This window comes from Schistocerca piceifrons, chromosome 8, assembly GCF_021461385.2.
Source record: "Schistocerca piceifrons isolate TAMUIC-IGC-003096 chromosome 8, iqSchPice1.1, whole genome shotgun sequence".
In the NCBI taxonomy this organism is placed as follows: Eukaryota; Metazoa; Arthropoda; class Insecta; order Orthoptera; family Acrididae; genus Schistocerca; species Schistocerca piceifrons.
In genome coordinates this window covers 94,348,666-94,368,683 of record NC_060145.1, presented here as the reverse complement: position 1 = coordinate 94,368,683, position 20,018 = coordinate 94,348,666, and the positions used below count along the sequence as shown (strand labels likewise).

Sequence of the window (20,018 nt, the reverse complement as noted above, 5' to 3'; positions counted from 1 at the left end):
GGACAGAATCTCAATCAGTTGCAGGAAAATGCCCGCCGGCATGCTACGCTGCAAAAGTTTCGCTGGAAAGCGCTTCCACCTCCTCCATACAATCCCGATCTCTCCACATTTACATATTTTTGGAACCTTGAAGAAAAACGTTCATGACCGTCGATTTGCTTCGGACGAAGAAGTGCACGCGTAGATGCAGCCATGGTTCCGCAGGTAACCGCAGACATTTTGCCATGAATGCACTGACCGCCTTGTCTCACAGTCGGGGAAATGCTTTAACAATTACTGTGTTTTCTTTTGATATAGAGAACAGTGTACTCCATTTTATCCCATCTGTCTCGCTTTCATTTGATTGCCCCTTATATTACAATCCCCTACGTGCCGTTCGCATAGCGAGTATGATTGGCCGGTTAAGATTACCGTTTATTGCTTTTGGAGCAATTTTAATACCACACTTTTATGTCACGACTACTATGCTTTTAGATACAGATTTATACTGCAAATTCTTTTAAATAATGTTCACTTGCAAAGCATTTTTCAAGTGAGAGATGTACTAGGAGAGGATCCGGGACTGGCCATTGTTTATGGCACTGTAAGCGGCGACAACTGTGATTAGAAAATGGGTGCTAGGATTCCGAACTGGACCTTAGGTAAATTTTACTGTGCAAGTTAGCCTCTGTGCTGGAAACTACAGGTTGACTACAGTCAAACTTTCGCTACTTGAGCCAGTACAGACGGAAAACTGTTTACCGTATGGTTACCTGGTTTTATAGGAAGATGTATAGACTGTACGCTACATGATTTGACCTGCTAGTAGTGTTAGTGTCATGATTTGCCGTTAGGCGCCGGTATTGGTACGGCAACGTAGGTTTGAAACACAAGGATTCAGTAGATGTCATGTACGCGTACAGAAAAATGGAAGAACGCAGTTTCAGAAAAACTGGATGAGTTATTTAAGAGAACGAGCTTACAAACTGAGCAAGTCAGTAATGCGTTGGTCCACCTGTGATCCTTATGCAAGCACTTATTCGGCTTGGCATTGACAGAGTGGTTGGATGTCTTTCTGAGGGATATCGTACCAAATTCTGTCCAACTACCGAATTAGATCGTCAAGGTTCCGAGCTGGTTGGACGGCCCTCCCCATAATGCTCCAAACATTCTCAGTTGGGGAGAAATCCGGCGGCCTAACTGACCAAGGCAGGGTTTGGCAAGCACGGAGACAGGCAGTAGAAACTCTCGCCGCGTGCGCGTGGACATTATCTTGCTGAAATGTAAGCCCACGACGTCTTGTCATGAAGGGCTACAAAACAGGACGTAGACTATCGTCAGCGTAGTGCTGTACTGTGGTGTGCCGTGGATGGCTACAAAAGCGGACCTTCTATGAAAAGAAATGGCGCCCCACCATCACTCCAGGATGATGGGCCGTGTGGCAGGGGACAGTCAGAGTTGTATCCCACCGCTGTCCGGGGCGATTCCAGACACATCTTAGTTTATCACTGGGGCTCAGTTCGAAGCGGAACTCATCTCTGAAGACACTCTTACTTCAGTTGTGTCTGGTGCCGCTGCAATGGGCTACCTGGAGTACAGAGGAGAACGATAAATGGTCGTTGTGGTCACTGTAGCACGGGCGACTGAATCTCTGACAAATTCAGTGGCGCCAGACGAATGTAGAATGGCACTGAAGCATCGATCCAGTGTTTTGGGCCCTTGAACCCCACGATCCACCCACCCATGCATCCACGAGCGGCTGCAGTGAGTGAGACTACACTACAGGCCATTAAAATTGCTACACCACGAAGATGACGTGCTACAGACGCGAAATTTAACCGACAGGAAGAAGATGCTGTGATATGCAAATCATTAGCGTTTCAGAGCATTCACACGAGGTTGGCACCGGTGGCGACACCTACAACGTGCTGACATGAGGAAAATTTCCAACCGATTTCTCACACACAAACGGCAGTTGACCGGCGTTGCCTGGTGAAACGTTGTTGTGATGCCTCGTGTAAGGAGGAGAAATGCGTACCATCACGTTTCCGAGTTTGATAAAGGTCGGATTGTAGCCTATCGCGATTGCGGTCTATCGTATCGCGACATTGCTGCTCGCATTGGTTGAGATCCAATGACTGTTAGCAGAATGTGGAATCGGTGGGTTCAGGAGGGTAATGCGGAACGCCGTGCTGGATCCCAACGGCCTCGTATCACTAGCAGTCGAGATGACAGGCATCTTATCCGCATGGCTGTAACGGATCGTGTAGCCACGTCTCGATCCCTGAGTCAACAGAGGGGTACGTTTGCAAGACAACAACCATCTGCACAAACAGTTCGACTACGTTTGCAGCAGCATGCACTATCAGCTCGGAGACCATGGCTGCGGTTACCCTTGACGCTGCATCACAGACAGGAGCGCCTGCGATGGTGTACTCAACGAGGAACCTGGGTGCACGAACGGCAAAACGTCATTTTTTTCGGATTAATCCAGGTTCTGTTTACAGCATCATGATGGTCGCATCCGTGTTTGGAGACATCGCGGTGAACGCACATTGGAAGCGTGTATTCGTCATCGCCATACTGGTGTATCACCCGGCGTGATGGTATGGGGTGCCATTTGTTACACGTCTCGGTCACTTCTTCTTCGCACTGCCGGCACATTGAACAGCGGACGTTATATTTCAGATGTGTTACGACCCGTGGCTCTACCCTTCATTCGATCCCTGCGAAACCCTACATTTCAGCAGGATAATGCACGACCGCATGTTGCAGGTCCTGTACGGGCCTCTCTGGATACAGAAAATGTTCGAGTGCTGCCCTGGCCAGCACGTTCTCCAGATCCCTCACCAATTGAGAACGTCTGGTCAATGGTGGCCGAGCAATTGGCTCGTCACAATACGCTAGTCACTACTCTTGATGAACTGTGGTATCGTGTTGAAGCTGTACCTGTACACGCCATCCAAGCTCTGTTTGACTCAATGCCCAGGCGTATGTAGGCCGTTATTACGGCAGAGGTGGTTGTTCTGGGTACTGATTTCTCAGGATCTATTCACCCAAACTGAGTGCACATGTCAGTTCTAGTATAATATATTTGTGCAATGAATACCCGTTTATCATCTGCATTTCTTCTTGGTGTAGAAATTTGAATGTCCGGTAGTGTATAAACGTGTGTTTGTTGCGTCGGTGTGCCCACAGCCGGCAGGGCGGGCGCGGCCAGCAGCAGAGTTCTAGCAGCTGCTCGCCGTGCTCGACGCCCAGCCAGCGGCAGGGGGCGCTGCGCAGCGCGCGCTCCACGCCGGGGGACCTGGGGTGCGCGGCGTGCGGCGCCTGCGGGGCGCGCCTCCACCCGCAACTGCAGCCGCCCCCGCTGCGCAGCGCGCGCTCATCCCCCGCCGACGTCAGCGGCGGCCGCCCCCAGCAGCAGCAGCAGCCGCCGACGCGCAGGCCGCACGCCGGCCGGCCCGCCTCCTGCCCCGAACACACCAGCGCCGCACCGCCGCCGGCCTCCAGGTATCTGTCTACATTACTGAACAATCAAACAATGGAAAATCCAGGATGTAATGCAACAATACGAGAGAAGGAAAGCTGCTACTCACCATATAGCGGAGATGCTGAGCCGCGATGTTGTTGTTGTGGTCTTCAGTCCTGAGACTGGTTTGATGCAGCTCTCCATGCTACTCTGTCCTGTGCAAGCTTCTTCTTGTCCCAGTACCTACTCCAGCCTACATCCTTCTGAAACTGTTTACTGTATTCATCTCTTGGTCTCCCTCTTCGATTTTTACCCTCCACGCTGCCTTCCAATACTAAAGTAGTGATCCCTTGATGCCTTAGATCATGTCCTACCAACCGATCCCTTCTTCTAGTCAAGTTGTGCCACAAACTTCTCTTCTCCCTATTTCTACTCAATACCTCCTCATTAGTTATGTGATCTACCCATCTAATCTTCAGCACTCTTCTGTAGCACCACATTTCGAAAGCTTCTATTCTCTTCTTGTCTAAACTGTTTATCGCCCATGTTTCACTTCCATACATGGCTAAACTCCGTTACTACTTTAAGTGTCTCATTTCCTAATCTAATTCCCGCAACATCACCCGACTTAATTCGACTACATTCCATTATCCTCGTTTTGCTTTTGTTGATGTTCATCTTATACCCTCCTGCCGCGATAGGCACAATAAAAAGTTCACACAGTCATAACTTTCGGCCATTAAGGGCTTTGTCAGCAGTAGACACACACACATACACACACACACACACACACACACACACACACACACACTCACGCAAGTGCAACTTGCACACACATCTACAGTCTCAGAGAGCTGAAACTGCACCGCGGTCAGCAGCACCAGTGCATGGTGGGAGTGGCGACTGGGTGGGGGTAAGGATGAGGCTTGGGCGGGGAGGGGGAGGGATAGTATGGTGGGAGTGGCGAACAGTGAAGTGTTGCAGTTTAGACGGGGGGTAGGAAAGTGGTGCAGAGGGGGCAGGGGGGTAAGTAGCGGAAAGGAGAGAAATAAAAATAAAAATAAAAATGAAAGAAATTAAAAGACTGGGTGTGGTGGTGAAATGACGGCTGTCTAGTGCTGGAATGGGAATAGGGAGGGGGCTGGATGGGTGAGAACAGTGACTAACGAAGGTTGAGGCCAGGGGGGTTACAGGAACACAGGATGTATTGCGGGGAAAGTTCCCACCTGTGCAATTCAGAAAAGCTGATGTTGGTGGGAAGGACCCATATGGCACAGGCTGTGAAGCAGTCATTGTGATGAAGGGTATCATGTTTGGCAGCGTGTTCAGCTACAGCGTGGTCCACTTGTTCTTTGGCCACAATTTGTCGGTGCCCATTCATGCGGATAGACAGCTTGTTGGTTGTCACACCCACATAGAATGCAGCACAGTGGTTTCAGCTTAGCTTGTAGATCATGTGACTGGTTTCATAGGTAGCCCTGCCCATGATGTGATAGGTAATGTTAGTGACCGAACTGGAGTAGGTGGTGGTAGGAGGATGTATGGGACAGGTCTTGCATTTAGGTCCATTACAGGGGTATGAGCCATGAGGTAAGGGATTGGGAGCAAGGGTTGTGTAAAGATGGACGAGTATATTGTGTAGATACGGTGGACGGCGGAATACCACGGGAGGAGGGGCGGGAAGGATAGTGGGTAGGACATTTCACATTTCAGGGCGCGACGAGAGGTAGTCGAAACCCTGGCGGAGAATGTAATTCAGTTGCTCCAGTCCCGGATGGTACTGAGTTACGAGGGGAATGCTCCTCTGTGGCCGGACTGTGGGACTTTGGGAGGTGGTGGGAGACTGGAAAGATGAGGCACAGGAGGTTTGTTTCTCTCCTTTCCGTTACTTACCCCCTCCCCCTCCTCACCACTCTCCTACCCTCCATCTAAACTGCAGCACTTGACTGTCCCCCACTTCCACCATACTATCCCTTCCCCTCCCCGCCCCAGCCTCCTCCTTACCCCAACCCAGTCGCCATTCCCACCATGCACTGGTGTTGCTGATGGCAGTGTAGTTTCAGCTCTCTGAGACTCCAGAAGCGTGTGCAAGTTGCGCTTGCGTGAGTGTGTGCGTGTATGTGTGTCTACTGCTGACAAAGGCCCTAATGGCGGAAAGCTATGATTGTGTGAACGTTTTATTGTGCCTATCGCGGCTCAGCATCTCCACTATACATTACTGAACAGCTAGCCTCAGCCACCATCCCAGCTGCAGTCTGCCTATTCAAAGACCTTCAAGGACAACAGAAATTTCATGTCCATCAATTTGAAATAATTACAATAAAGTTATGCTATTTTCCTTCTTTTGCGATTGTAATAAAACTGTGGCACTGTCAGTCAATACAGGGACGTTTAATGCTGTTTCTGGGTGACGCTGGGGTTGTAATCCGTTGATGTCACGTATGTTCTAGACTGGATACAGATCTGGTGAACGAGCAGGTCAAGGCAACATGAGGACATTCTGTAGATCATTTTGGTTACAACAGCGAGCTTTATCCTGTTGGACGCAAACCCTGGAATGCTGATCATGAATGGCAGCACAACAGGTCAAATCAAGAGACTGGCGTACAAATTTGCAGTCAGGGTGCATGGGATAACCGCGAGAGTGCTCCTGCTGTCGTACGAAATCCTACCTCAAGTGTGTAACTCCAGGTGTAGGTCCAATCTGTCTAGCACACAGACAGGTTGGTTGCAGGCGATCAACTGGCCTCCTTCTAACCCACACACGGCCATCACTGACACCGAGACAGAACAAGCTCTCATCAAAAAACACAACAGACCCCACTCTGCTCTCCAATGAGCTCTCGGTCGACACTACGGCGGTGGTTTGGGGTCACTTGAATGCACGCTACAGGGCGTCTGGCTCAGAGCTGTCCTTGAAATAAACATCAGATAACCAGGGGCATTGTACCGGTTGCAGTCTGCCTATTAACAACCTTCAGAGGCAACAACGTTCTTCACTACTTCAAGTAACAACATGTAATGTACTTTCTATTCCATCTTTTGCTACTGTAATAAAAGTTTTATTTAGACTATACGAGTTTCGCTTTATTTCAAAGCATCTTCAGTAGTTACTGTAACAGTTTGGGTTTTCTTAGTAAACTATTTGTCGTGATCACAAACAGTTTTTATGTCTTACACTACCATTATTAAACACTGTTAAATTAAGAATCAACTCGCAAATTGCGATTATCGTTTGGCGTCAGCTGAGGAATATTTCAGAACAAATGAAAATATGCACCAGCACAGGACTCGAACTCAGATTTCTCTTTTGTCATGAACTGTGGCCTTAACAACTTCGGCTATCCGACCATGCTTCCAGGAGCGGCCTAAATTTCCATTTGTCGCAGTATCTATTCTCCCTTATGATCACAAGCCAGCGACGAGAGAACCTGGAAGCGTGGTCCAATAGCCGAAGTGGCTAAGGTAACCGCTGCGACAAGCGAGAAATCTGGTTTCGAGTCCCAGTCCAGCACAAATTTTCATTTGTTCTGAAATATTCTACAGATGATGCATAACCATAATCTCAGCTTGGGTGTTCACTCTTAACTTGAATGCAGTTATTGATTGTCATCGCAGTGTCTTAGACAATGCACTCCAGTATTAAATTACAACGATTACTCACTTTTTTTGGATTCTGATTCAATCCTAATGTTCTCTCACACATGGGAACTCGAATTTTAGAACATCGCACTTCTGTAGTTTGTTTTGATATTGCGATATATGATCGTGTGTTTGGTTATCTGCTTCTGTGGGAGCATGTGCTATTCCACTGTGTGTGTGTGTGTGTGTGTGTGTGTGTGTGTGTGGTGTTTGTTTGTTTATATTCTTCAGCTAGTGTGTGCATTATTGTTTCGTTAAAGCCATTTTACTATGATACTGTGGTGAGTGATCCTGACTGGGTGTTGATACTGCTCTTGTGGTGGTCAGAAGGATTGGTATTCATCTTAGAGAGATCATCTGCCGTTTTATTCACGCGCACGTTAATGCTTCACTCCAACATGATAGCACCACAGGAAGGTGGAAAAAGCGAAAGTATCCTTCGATGCCTCAATTCAAGTTCACATTTCGTCGAAGGGTTTTGAACGGTCCCTAGTGGTTCCATCTTGGCACGAGACAAAAAATTTCAGCGGGGCTGCTCTCCAAAGGAATACAATCACGTTCAGCGGGCATGTAGCCTCATAATGTCCTTAGACAAGGGCTGACAAGTCCGAAAGTGACAGCAGAGTCAAACGTTGCCAAGAACATCTACCTGTTGCTGATCGCACTGCGAACTATCGCTTTCGACCGCGAAATATGTGGGGAATCAACGCCACCAGGAAAGGGATGGTTTCACTGGCGCCCTTTATGCTTCCTCCAGAGACCCTTTCGTGCCAATTCTGAGCACCGGTGTGTCTGTAATGGTTTCTTCGGCCACTCACAAGAAAACCGCCTGATATCAACGCTGGGTGTCGCGGTTCTGACCTCCATCGCGGAGAGGTCAAAAGAAGGACTGAAATGTGGAATACGGGGTGGGGGGCTGTGACGACCTTCTCATCGCGTGACACATTCACGCTGGCGTTGGGCAGAACTGTGGTGAAATTTGATGCCAATGTGACATCATTACCCCACCTGACTGTTCACATGGATTTCCGAGTTGTGACCTTTTCTTCGCATCGACCGTCACCTTGCTGTTTGAAGGTCGCCGAGCTCAAGGGTAGCGTCGCAGGCCGTCACGGTTTTGGACAATTACAGAGCAAGCTTGTAGACACCTTTGGGCCAGATTTCTGACTTATGTGTTGCAGTGGAATGCACTTACGGGGTCTTGAAAAAGTGACCCTTTAATTCTGCTGCTCAGTGTGCAATACGTTCTCTTACTTGAAATGGTTCTAGTTGCTTAACGTTTACAACATGCTTTTCCTTTCTTTAATGGTGCATACTCTGTCTTAATACGAAAACTCATACTACCCATTGTCGCCTTCAAAATTTTAAGTTTGTTAGTACGTAATTTTTTTTATGATGCATACTCTGTCATTTTATGGTTTGCATTACTTAACATACAATTTTCCAATGCTCATATGTCTTCCACTTGGCAATTCTGACAATGATATGCAGAACTGTAACTGCTTATATGTTCAGAAGTCACACGTAAAGGACACCCGCATGTAGAGCTCTGCGTGCGAGGGGAAACGATTTGCAGATTATATCTCTAGATGCTTACTCCTGGCCTCTTAATTAGTATAGCAACGCATCTTATATGCATTACATGAGTAATATGCAGATCCAGGGGTATCGACTATATTTTATTTATTTTTATAGAATGTTTTGTCAAGTCAGTGACGCAACTACAACCAAGATTAAAAGAGTTCAAAACGGTTCAAATGGCTCTGAGCACTATGGTACTTAACTTCTGAGGTCATCAGTCCCCTAGAACTTAGAACTACTTAAACGTAACTAACCTAAGAACATCATACACATCCATGCCCGAGGCAGGATTCGAACCTGCGACCGTAGCGATCGCGCGGTTCCAAACTGTAGCGGCTAGAACCACTCGGCCACCCCGGCCGGCTTGAAAAGAGTATTTACCGTAAAAATAGCCATATAAATTCAGTCCGAAGACTTGATATGCACTTCAACCAGTGCAGGAAGTGTAAATCGTCTTTAACACCACTCTGAATCAACATATTCTCGAGGTTCATAGATCCTAGTTATGACAGTAAGCACGAAGGTTGGATTGTCCCCCTTGCAATAGAAATAAGCGCAAGTGTTTGAGTTTTTATCTCGACCATTCCTAAGTTCGAGGACGAACACGGGTATCGGTCGTTCTCCCTGACCTACTTGAGCACGTTAATGGTAATAATTCTTGAAGAAAGAAGACTAGTGCAACCAGACCTGTCGAGTGGTTGGATTTCTGATATACCTTTATCTTATTAAACTCACGCGCCCTTCACGATTTCCTACTTTGTGGTATTGCAACCAACGCAAGAAGAGTTACAGAACATTATATTCCAATGCATCTGTTACTTGTCTCTTATCCAAAGTACGAATCGAAGAGGATGATGTATCACCTATTGTGTTATCTACTTTCTCGCTTATGCACGTTTTATTAGTCCAGTTTCGACAACCAGTAAGTGTTTGTCTCATTTGTGATGCCTCGAGCTTCCTTGTTGCATAGCGTACCTATGTGTGTCAAGGATACCAGATGCTCAGTTGTTAGATAGCCCATAGTCAAAGCACAGAAATGTAGTCACATTCTCTTTTAATCTTCCCCCGCCACGCGACAACTCCAGAGGTAAGAGTGCCAGACCAATACAGATTGCTAATTCATCTGAAAAGAAACATCCGCCAAATCCGATAAAGGTGTAAACTAAAAATGTATAACGCGACCAAGACACTTACGAGATAACTGTGCTATAAAACATTAAAATACATACTAATCAGTACAGATGATGACTAAATAATCTGAGATAAGACTTAATACTAAATTTGGGTAGCGCGACATGCGCTTTCATCACCTAACGACAGAATACGATAGCATAGTAATAATCAGCGGAAATCTAGTCATGTAGGCTCAGAAAGTTACTAGATATCACCATTTCACTCACACTAGCACGATGCACTCATGAAACTTTTGTACGATTATGGATTCTAGTCAAACTGAACTGTACGGCAAATTAAATAACAAATATTACAGGTCTATTAACGATTTTGCCTGCAGAAATTTTTCCAAGACAAGTCAAGATTCTAAAAGCTGCTATTGTTTTTGCATAAGTGTCCGTGAGTAAGAGACTGTATCTTGCGTTGAGAAATTAAATTGTCAGGAAGTACACAAAAGTTATTATATATGGAACGATTGATAGGTATCCGCGAACAGTTTTCAAAGTAGATCACTTGGCCATCTACGCACATTTCGTTAGTATACAGAAGATAAATCTATATATAGTTACGAAATGGATTCGCAAATTACAAATACATTTTGACGTCAGCTGTACATTTTATTAGGACGCATGAAAACTTGTGATGGACCGGGACACGAACGTAGATTTCCCGTTTATCATGAGCGCCGTCTTAACACTTCTTCTATCCGTGCACGTCTCCCACACGGATCCAAAAACCTTCCATACGTCATGTTGTCTATATCCCCTACGCTCGCTATCTTGTGATTCCCGCACAAGGAGAGAGAAACATTACTACTGTCATTCTAGCCCGTCGAGACATTTATACCAATAATTTTCACAATATTTGCAATTAACCGTGTCTGCACGTTACATTATAATGTCCGTCAGACATGCATGCACGTCTGAAGGAAAGGACACTGACGATTCACAGCTGTTGTAAATATTACGAAATGGATTCGCAAACTGCGAATACGTTTTGACGTCAGTTGTAGATTTTATTAGTCGTAGATGAAATTTGTGCCGGTCTGGGACTCGAACCCATACTTACCGCTTATCACGAGCCGTCGCTATAACCACTTTGGCTCTTCGTGCGAAAATGCGAATATGCCTCGATGGGATATAATGACGATAGTAAAATTTGACCGTAGCCACGATTTATCCTCAAAGCACAATACCCTCATGCTGAGTGCGACGTTACGCAACGAAGGCTGCTCTTTCTTAAGGTGCTTCACCATCGCCGATGAGCCATTCTCTTTATTATTATGCTCTTGAAATTTTGCTTTAAACATTCGTCCCGTTGATAAGACCTTATGCCATCCTCAAGACCTTAAGCCACCACCATAAACAGATATTAGCATTTTTGAAATATGCTGTGGGCAGGGCTCATTCCATTCCACTAGGTCCTAAGAACAAGGATGAAGAAATGGAAACGTTTAGGCAAATAGCGGAAGGAAATTACGTGGGTTTGACCGGTAAGACTGATGCAGCGGTAGGGCACAGAAACCAACGAAACGAAAAAAATCCGTGCACATATTGGGGAGTAATCTCACATAAACAGACGAAGTTGTTTATCAATAAAAGGGGTTAAAATGGCATTCAGGACGTATGACAAACGAGCAAAGGGTGAAGCATAAGATTGGCACAGTGGAGAACTGGGTAAGGATACTGGAAGTTTATGAAATAGTGTGTCAGGATTATGAAATGAAGTGTATGGGACAAACGGGAATAAATTCTAAAGTAAGATTTAAGGAGCATATAATAAAGAGAATGGGCAGCACTCGTTGAGTAATATCAAATACAGCGTGAAGGTATTGTATTTTTAGAATAAAGGGTAGCTGCTGTCAGATTTAGAAGACGTGGATATTTTTTTCACTTGAAGACGAGAATGCATCAGCGTGTTAAGTGAGAAGATAGAAGTGTTCAAGGCGCATTTCTGGGCCCACTTTAGCAAAGTCCTCCTTGAGAAGCAGTCACCAACTTATTCTAATAACAGGCGTTAAGTTTAATAATTAATGTTGGTCGTTCTATATGGATGCAGACATTGCGACATAGGTGTAGTATTGGTTTTTAGAGTCTGCTAGTACTTGACATACGAGGTTCAAAGATTTTATAATAGACAGTAGCATCATTTGAGGGTTGTGATACATACGTTATGGGATAGTACTATCCTTTTTGAACAGTTCTCGGGTATCCGACCGGGTAGCGTCGTAATTTCTCCACAATATTTCGGCAGACGTACACGCGGCCATCTTCAGGTGGTTCCTGACGAATGCTGTGCTGTTCCTCACGGCGCCCTATATATACTTGCCGTTACCCCCTCCACCGTTCCTCTCCTGGTGTCTTTGGTGCGGCTACTGGAGGTGGTGGGGGAAGCGGCGCCTGGGTCTGAACTGGGGTCTGCAGCCTCCCTGCTGCCGCCGTCGGGGGCGGTCCTCGATCTCTGGGACCGCATCTTTCTCTCCAGGCTGAGTTGAAGGCCGCTGTCTTTATTAATTAGATCGTCCTGTAGTCGGATTTCGATGGCCTCTTTAGTAACGCAGTCCCAGAAGTCGGATTTCTGGTTTTTGCTTGTGACATAGGGAGCGTTCTTGCTTTCTATTGGTTCTACTTTACGTGGCAAGTTGCCGAAATATCGGAGAACTTATTTTATGTTTCACGAGACGAAATGCCTCCTCAACGTGAATTAGCAAGAAGCGACGTCACAAAACTCGTAGAGCGCTACATCAACGTTACCTAACTCGTCCCGTGTGCTTAGGTAATTCTTTAGCCGTATGTAAAAGGGTTGTGGGCAGATATCGCGGTGCACGCAAGTAACGTCCTACAGTTGTGAGTTAACGAGCATTGCGCTCTCATTTGAGTATATCGCCGAAAGAGTCAGCCTTCAGGAATTGTGACACGAACCCTGTCGTCCAGGACCGGATGCCACAAAGGGCGCAGATTAACCACGAGACAGGGAAACTCACAGGCGTTTATTGAGGCCTAAGCGCTGTAGCGTGCGAGTGAGACAGACGAGAACCTACGTCATAGGGAAACCCAGTAGAAGCCTTTTGTGGCCGAGGAGACATAGCAGGGTTAAATATGGAGGGACCTAAGGTTGACCATAAATAGAAACATTTATGAAAACTATTTAATTCTGTAGTAGTGCAGGCAATCAAGCCACAGTAATTTTAATCTGCCATCCTCCATCAGTTTTCATGGTGATACAACAAAACTTGAATACTGATCATATATATAATAATTTAGGATTTACTGGTAAAGTGAATTAACAAGTTTCTTAACAAAGACCTGAATGCTAAAATCTGAACACTTTGGACGATCTTAACGATCGACATTTCATATAGAAGCGCATGTATAACAAATGTTGTAAATATCAACTCAGTAACTTCATTTGTTTAAAAGATATAGTTAGGCATCAGATCATCATTTCCTCCACACAAAACACATTGAACGATGACAATATGACACCTTATTGAATCAACAGGTAATAGAATATTTAATGTAAAGATTAGTGCATAATAGTTACTTTTGTTCTTCATTTATTTATCAGAAAGCACATTGGTGCAAGGCTACTGGCCGTGACATTCAAAGTTAAGAAGGAAATTGTATTCGTTTTATGCAAAAGAATTTAATGTTTATTATGTAATGGATGTTATTGTTACTTTATTTAGAACGAGAAAGTCTTCAAGCTTTGATTATTCAAATATGTCAAAATGTAAAATAATGTAGAATAAGCTGTAGCCAACCAGATGGACGGCTTCATGAAAGGGGACTGCCCTAGGCTGGAGATGGGCAGAGAGGGAGAGTTCTGGTTCAAATGGCTCTGAGCACTATGGGACTTCACATCTGAGTCATCAGTCCCCTAGACTTAGAACTACTTAAACCTAACTAACCTAAGGACATCACACATACCCATGCCCGAGGCAGGATTAGAACCTGCGACAGTAGCAGCAGCGCGGTTCTGGACTGAAGGGCCTAGAAGCGCTCGGTCACAACGGCCGGCTGGGACAGTTCTGCTCGAGACACTAAAGGGTACAGTGCAGGTACAGACGCGAAGGCGGACAGTTCGGCTGGAGACGCCAAAGGGGACAGTTCGGATGCAGACGCGAAAGCGGACGGTCGGTCTTTAGGTAGCTAGGAAGTGAAACGACGTAGAAAATTTCACGTTGTGTGGTATCGCGGGACTTTGTCTCTGAGCGGTGAACAGCCGCGTGCCTGGTGTGAAATCTTAACTTTTCGCGTAGATACTTGTATTTCGCGATGAGATTGTGAATGATCGAACTCTGTGAAATGGATATGCGCTCGAGTGTAACAGTCACTCTAAGTACGACCACTTTCGCCAATAGTTTGCTTTCTGAAATTCATTATTTTAACCAAAACCCAACTGTGTGGCCTGCATTATTTATGGGTCGTTAATTTAGTTCCCGATATTATTATTACGGTTATTATATGTTATGTTAACTTTGTATCTCGCAAACTTGCCATCAGCCAGAGAATTTAACCAAAGGGTCACCAGTGTCTAATTTAAGGCGTGTAATGCGACACGTGCGGTTCGACCCCTAGACGAGTTTGAGCCAAGACATTTCGACGAAGAGGAACCGCATGTGTGCCCGAACATCTTTTGGATGTTAGCTCGCACAGTCTACACATCTGTAAAAACGATAAATGTCACCTCGTTAACCGATCCACGCTGGCTTTATCAGAAGAAGTTTGATAATGCGAGTGTGTCGTCCTCTTGCTTTCCAGACTATTATTGCAGTCACTTTGTAGTTTTATCTACGCCAAGTCTGTATTTGATGCTTCTTCACTGTAACTCATTACATATTAAAAAACGTGGTTTAATATCACTGTAACTGCCACTGTCGTAATTGCCACTTACGTTTTAGAAACTGGCACCATTTTACTAAATTTCTCACCGATCACATATTACTGGACCTAGCTTTTAAAATAGTACTTTATCAAATAAATAGTGAGTGACAGTAACTTTAATCAGAACGAACAAGAAAATTCAAACCAAAAACTGCAGAAATCATTGTCTTTTATATTTCATTTTACCCGTGTTCTTCTAGACAGCACAAAGCGTGCTACTGACTGTGCAAATATTCCGGGCACCGTTCCATTAGAACAGCATCGCGGGACGAATGTGAATGAAGCGAAATACAGCAAGAATGTTGCGATAAAATCTACATCTTGACTAGTAGCCGAGTCTAAGGCTACGTGGAGTATGCGCCTGTAAAGGGAATTAATGTACGGCTATATTTTTTTCACAATTCATGTTTTCGTCCGTAATAACTTTTCTTTGTGATTTGTTTTAATTTTGGGGAAACATACTAGGAATCAAATGTAAGCCACAGATATGTGTGATGGCGGCAGCAGGCTTCGTTTTTCACTCAACTAAGCAACTCGTATTGACGTGCTGATGTAACGAGAGTCAAACAATGGATGAGGTACTCGCCGATGTAACGCGATGGGAGAAGGATTGTATAACGTGGTCACCGCAACGCAAAAACAGGGGGCACGTAATTCAATGCGTGTCACAGAGTTTCTTTACGTAGTTCAGATTGCGCGTGTTTCTTGTGTATCGTATCGTAAAATCTTCTATTCTCCTACTTCACTGTCCTTTTCAGTCGTTTAAATAGCACCCTACTGGCTCTTGAACTGTACTAGTTTTTTCTGTATCAGCTATATGTTCGTGCACAATTATTTTTGCAATGTGTTTCACTGGCTACATTCTTGTTCAATACTTCCCACCACTCTTCTCCGTCGCTAATGTATACTTTTTGAACCTACTTGAGTCTTCCAAAAATAACTCCTTATTTGGATAATATTTACTGCTTTTTTTCTATTCCATCATTTCCGTGATATCTTACTTCTCTGTTAACTTAAAGAATCTGTAGATTTTTTGACGGAAATGGGTTCAATAAACAGTAACAAAAAAGGATGATATACAGTACGTAAGAAACACGACATATTCCTTCGATGTAGAAATATATGTTAGTGGGACATGGATACTGAAGTGCTTTGTTTCCACGTCAGAACTCATATTATACAACTCTTCAGAATACGCCACTCACAGGAGAAACTTTGAAACAGATGAGTTTTTACTGGTATGGCGAAACAGGTACTTCATGAAACTCATCTGTATTTTAGTGTTAACGCCTGTCGGCTTCTAAACAATTCCACGCGAGATAGACAGCTGACCAGCTGCCTCTCTTCCAGACATAAACCTATTACACTTTTTTTTGTAGGGGTATTTGATGTCTCTCGTGTGTAGAACTCCAGTGCAAAAAGAGAAGCGGTTTCGTGCCACTATTTTGGAAGGCAGTGGAAACGTATACAATACTCCGAGGATACATCATAACATTTAGGATTCAATGCGACGACTGATTGATTCATATATCAGTGTCAATGGACGGCATTTTGAATATTTCCTGTAAGAAAAGGTTTCATGTGATATCGTGGTATATTGCGTTTCTGTGATTTTCCACGTGTAATGATGTTCTAAAAAGAGTTGTAGAAAAAGTGTTCTAACAGGGAATTAAAGCGTTGCCGGACACCGGCCCATTTTCTTCTTCTGTGAATGGGGAGTGTATCCTGAAATTGTGGCCATCCTTTTTTGTTTGCTTGGGCGCGACTGTATATTTTGCCTCGCAAGAAAGCTGAAATCGATTTTACTAATCAAATGGTTCAAATGGCTCTGAGCACTATGGGAATTAACTTCTGAGGTCATCAGTCCCCTAGAACTTAGAACTACTTAAACCTAACCAACCGAAGGACATCACACACATCCATGACCGAGGCAGGATTCGAACCTGCGACCGTAGTGGTCGCGCGGTTTCAGACTGTAGCGCCTAGAACCGCTCGGCCACTTCGGCGGGCGATTTTACTAATCAATGTGATGTTTCAGATATAAAGATATTTTTCATTTCTATATTGATTTATTTATTAACCTAGCTATTAGCTGGCAATGGCAAATTAACAAGAATTAAAGTTATAATTTTCTATGTCCTTTTTGCTTATAACTATGGATGTAACGCGACGCAAATCTGAAACGGTCATATCCATTGTTAGTAACCTAGGCTACTGACTAGATGTACATTCAAAGACAAAAAAACTGCGCACCACGAAGGAATTATCCAAATGGGACGGAAATCGTTAGAACAAATCTACGAGGGTAATCCCAAAAGTAAGGTCACCTATTTTTTTATAAGTATATAGACCTGTTTATTTCTACAATGGTTTACTTCAGTTTACAGCTTGGACGTTTAGCTATTTTTCCACATAATCACCATTTCTGTCGATGCACTTTTGTAGACGCTGTGGCAGTTTTTGTATGCCCATGTCATACCAGCTCGCCCCCATGCTGTTCAGAAAGTTATTGTCTCAGGTGTAAAGTGGTATGCCCAGGTTTCATCACCCGTGACAGTTGAGTCCAGATAGTTGTCCTGTTCGGCTGCAAGGCGGTGAAGAAATGCGTAGGAAGCATCAACTCGGTGCCGCATGTGGTCCTCAGTCAGCATGCGTGGCACCCACCTTGCGCACGCTTTGCGGTAGTTCAATGTTTCCGTTAAAATTCCGTGAGCGGTGCTTCGGGAAACCTCAGGAACCAACGTGCAGAGATCATCTAGGGTGATCCGCCAATCTTCACGCATGCTTTGCTCAACCTTGAACACTGTCTCCTCAGAAATTGACGGTCTCCCGCTCCTTTGTTCGTCGTGAATTTCGGTCCGACCAGCTGCAAACTGTCTACACCACTCACGAACATTTTCGACATCCATGCACGACTCACCATACACGTCCGTCAAATGGCGATGGATTTCAATCGGCGCAATGCCCTTTGCGTTCAAAAACCGAATAACTGCCCGCAATTCGTACTTGGCGGTAACATCCAGCGGAAGCTCCATTCTCAACGGCTGCCAAGCCAAGACTGAGCCCCTCAGCGAGGAGTGCACATGTTTACACACAGCGCGTGAAGCACTCTTCATAACAGTGCGACCAACTGCCACACAGAGTTCTGTACTTATAAAAAAACAGGAGGCCTTACCTTTGGGATTACCCTCTTATATGTACAGACAAACAAATGATTAAAGTATCAGAAAAATTGGATAATTTATCAAGAGAAAGAGCTTCATAAATTGAGCAAGTCAATAACGAGTTGATACATCTCTGGTTCTTACACAAGCAATTATTCGGCTTGGTGTTGAAAGAGTAGTCGAATGTCCTCCTGAAGGACATCGTGCCAAATTCTGTCCAATGTGCGCCTTAGATCGTCAAAATCCCGAGGTGGTTGGAGGGCTCTGCCCATAATGCTCCAAACATCCTCAACTGGGAAAAGATCCGTCAACATTGCTTACCAAGGTACGGTTTGGCAAGCAACATGACAAGCAATAGAAACTCGACTCGTGTGTGGTCGGGCATTACCTTGCTGAAATGTAATCCCAGGATGGCTTGCCATAAAGGCAACAAAACGGGGTGCAGAATATCGTCGACGTACCACTGTGCTATACAGGTGCCACGGATGGCAATCAAATGGGCGCTGCTCGGAAAGAAATGGCATCCCAGACCACTACTCCCGATTATTGCGTCGTATGGCGGCCGACAGTCAGACTGGTATCCCACCGTTGTTTGCGGCGTCTCCAGACACGTCTTTGCTGGTCATCGGAGTTCAGTTCGAAGTGAGGCTCATCACCGAAGACAATTCTACTTCACTCAATGAGTGGACACCATTGCAAACAGGTTTCCCCCATTCTGTGGGCCGCGTATTAATGACCCTTGAAGTCACTGAACCACCAGTTGTGCGTCGGACCGTTGACAATCATGAATTTGGGGTTCTGAGAGCCTCTCTGACAACTGCTCGGTCCTCACATTCTGTCATCTCTCTGTAGGTCCACTGCTTCCTTCTTGATGATGTGTCCAGTCATGGTTCATCCATTCATGCCATCATCGTTGAAGAGTGGCATTGTTCCTGTTCAGATCTTGAGCGATTCGCCTATTACTTCAACTGACTTCTTTGAGCCCAGCTGCACATCATCTTTCAAATGCTGACATCTGCGTATGTTGTTCACGCACCTGTCAGCGAGGTATAGTTACTGCCCAAATGAGTACATAGAATGAAATTCACCAAGGTTTTATGCCCTGGTATCGACATGTCCCCTGTTTGCGATCATCCATCGGCCATCAAAGTTTACAGTTTTGCATGTTCTGTCGAGCCAACATTACCATACTGTAATTGTCGTAGGGCGTAACTCTAATTACTACCAAGCCATTCTGCTTATTGGATTTCGACTCTGCATTGTGCCTGGACTTTCATGTTCTCGTTGTAGTATTTCATTCGGTGCTCTGCTCTCAATGGTTACGGATTACGTATTCGCATCGGGAGCCGATAGAAAATAGAGTAAAACAGACGGAACACAAACATCTGAAAAACTTTAACTGTGGATTTATTGGTATCCTTTATATAAGCACAGGGTGCGGCAGCTTTCATTATGAATATTAAAAACACATCATCAGGCAGTAACTGTAATTTATTTGTTACCTCTTATGTCAATTAATGCTTAAAGGTATGCCATTTACTAATGTGCAAGTCATTGTCCATTGCGTGGATTACTTTTTGAATATGACTCCTGTCAAATGACGACCCCTCTGCACAACACATTCATCTAGGCGGCGTTGGAAGCTTTCCATAACTCGGCGTAACGTACCCCTGGGACATTGCCGATGACAGTTGTGATGCGATCCTTCAACTCAGGAATGGTGGCTCAACGTGTTCGGAACACTTATTTCTTCAAGTAGCCCCAAAGGAAAAAGTCTGCACATGAAAGACCAGGTGAGCGAGGCGGCCAGGAAATGTCATAAAAACGAGAAATTACTCCGCCGGGAAATGTCTGTCGCAAGAAATCCATGCAAATTCTGGCTGTATGCGAGGTCGCTCCATCTTGTTGAAACCATAATTGTTCCACATCCTCATTGACCATACCTAATTGGGGAAGAACGAAGTCCTGCAGCATCTTTAGGCAGCGTTCGCTGGTGACAGTTACAGCCTCACCGCTGTCATCCTCAACACCACACTGTGACACGAGAACTGTGCAAGGGCTTGATTTGCAGTTCATGCCAATTTACATCACTCCAATAACGCATATTCTGTTTATTCACTG

At 45.0% G+C, this 20,018-nt stretch overlaps 1 protein-coding gene across 1 annotated transcript in view; it reads left to right on the top strand.

The window, feature by feature from the left end:
* LOC124712096 (calcium release-activated calcium channel protein 1-like) overlaps positions 1-20,018 on the top strand; it is a 132,695-nt gene that overhangs the window by 43,953 nt on the left and 68,724 nt on the right. The window contains exon 3 of the mRNA XM_047242393.1: positions 3,178-3,492. Within this exon, the coding sequence (XP_047098349.1) occupies positions 3,178-3,492 (315 nt within the window). The remainder of the gene's footprint in view (positions 1-3,177; positions 3,493-20,018) is intronic.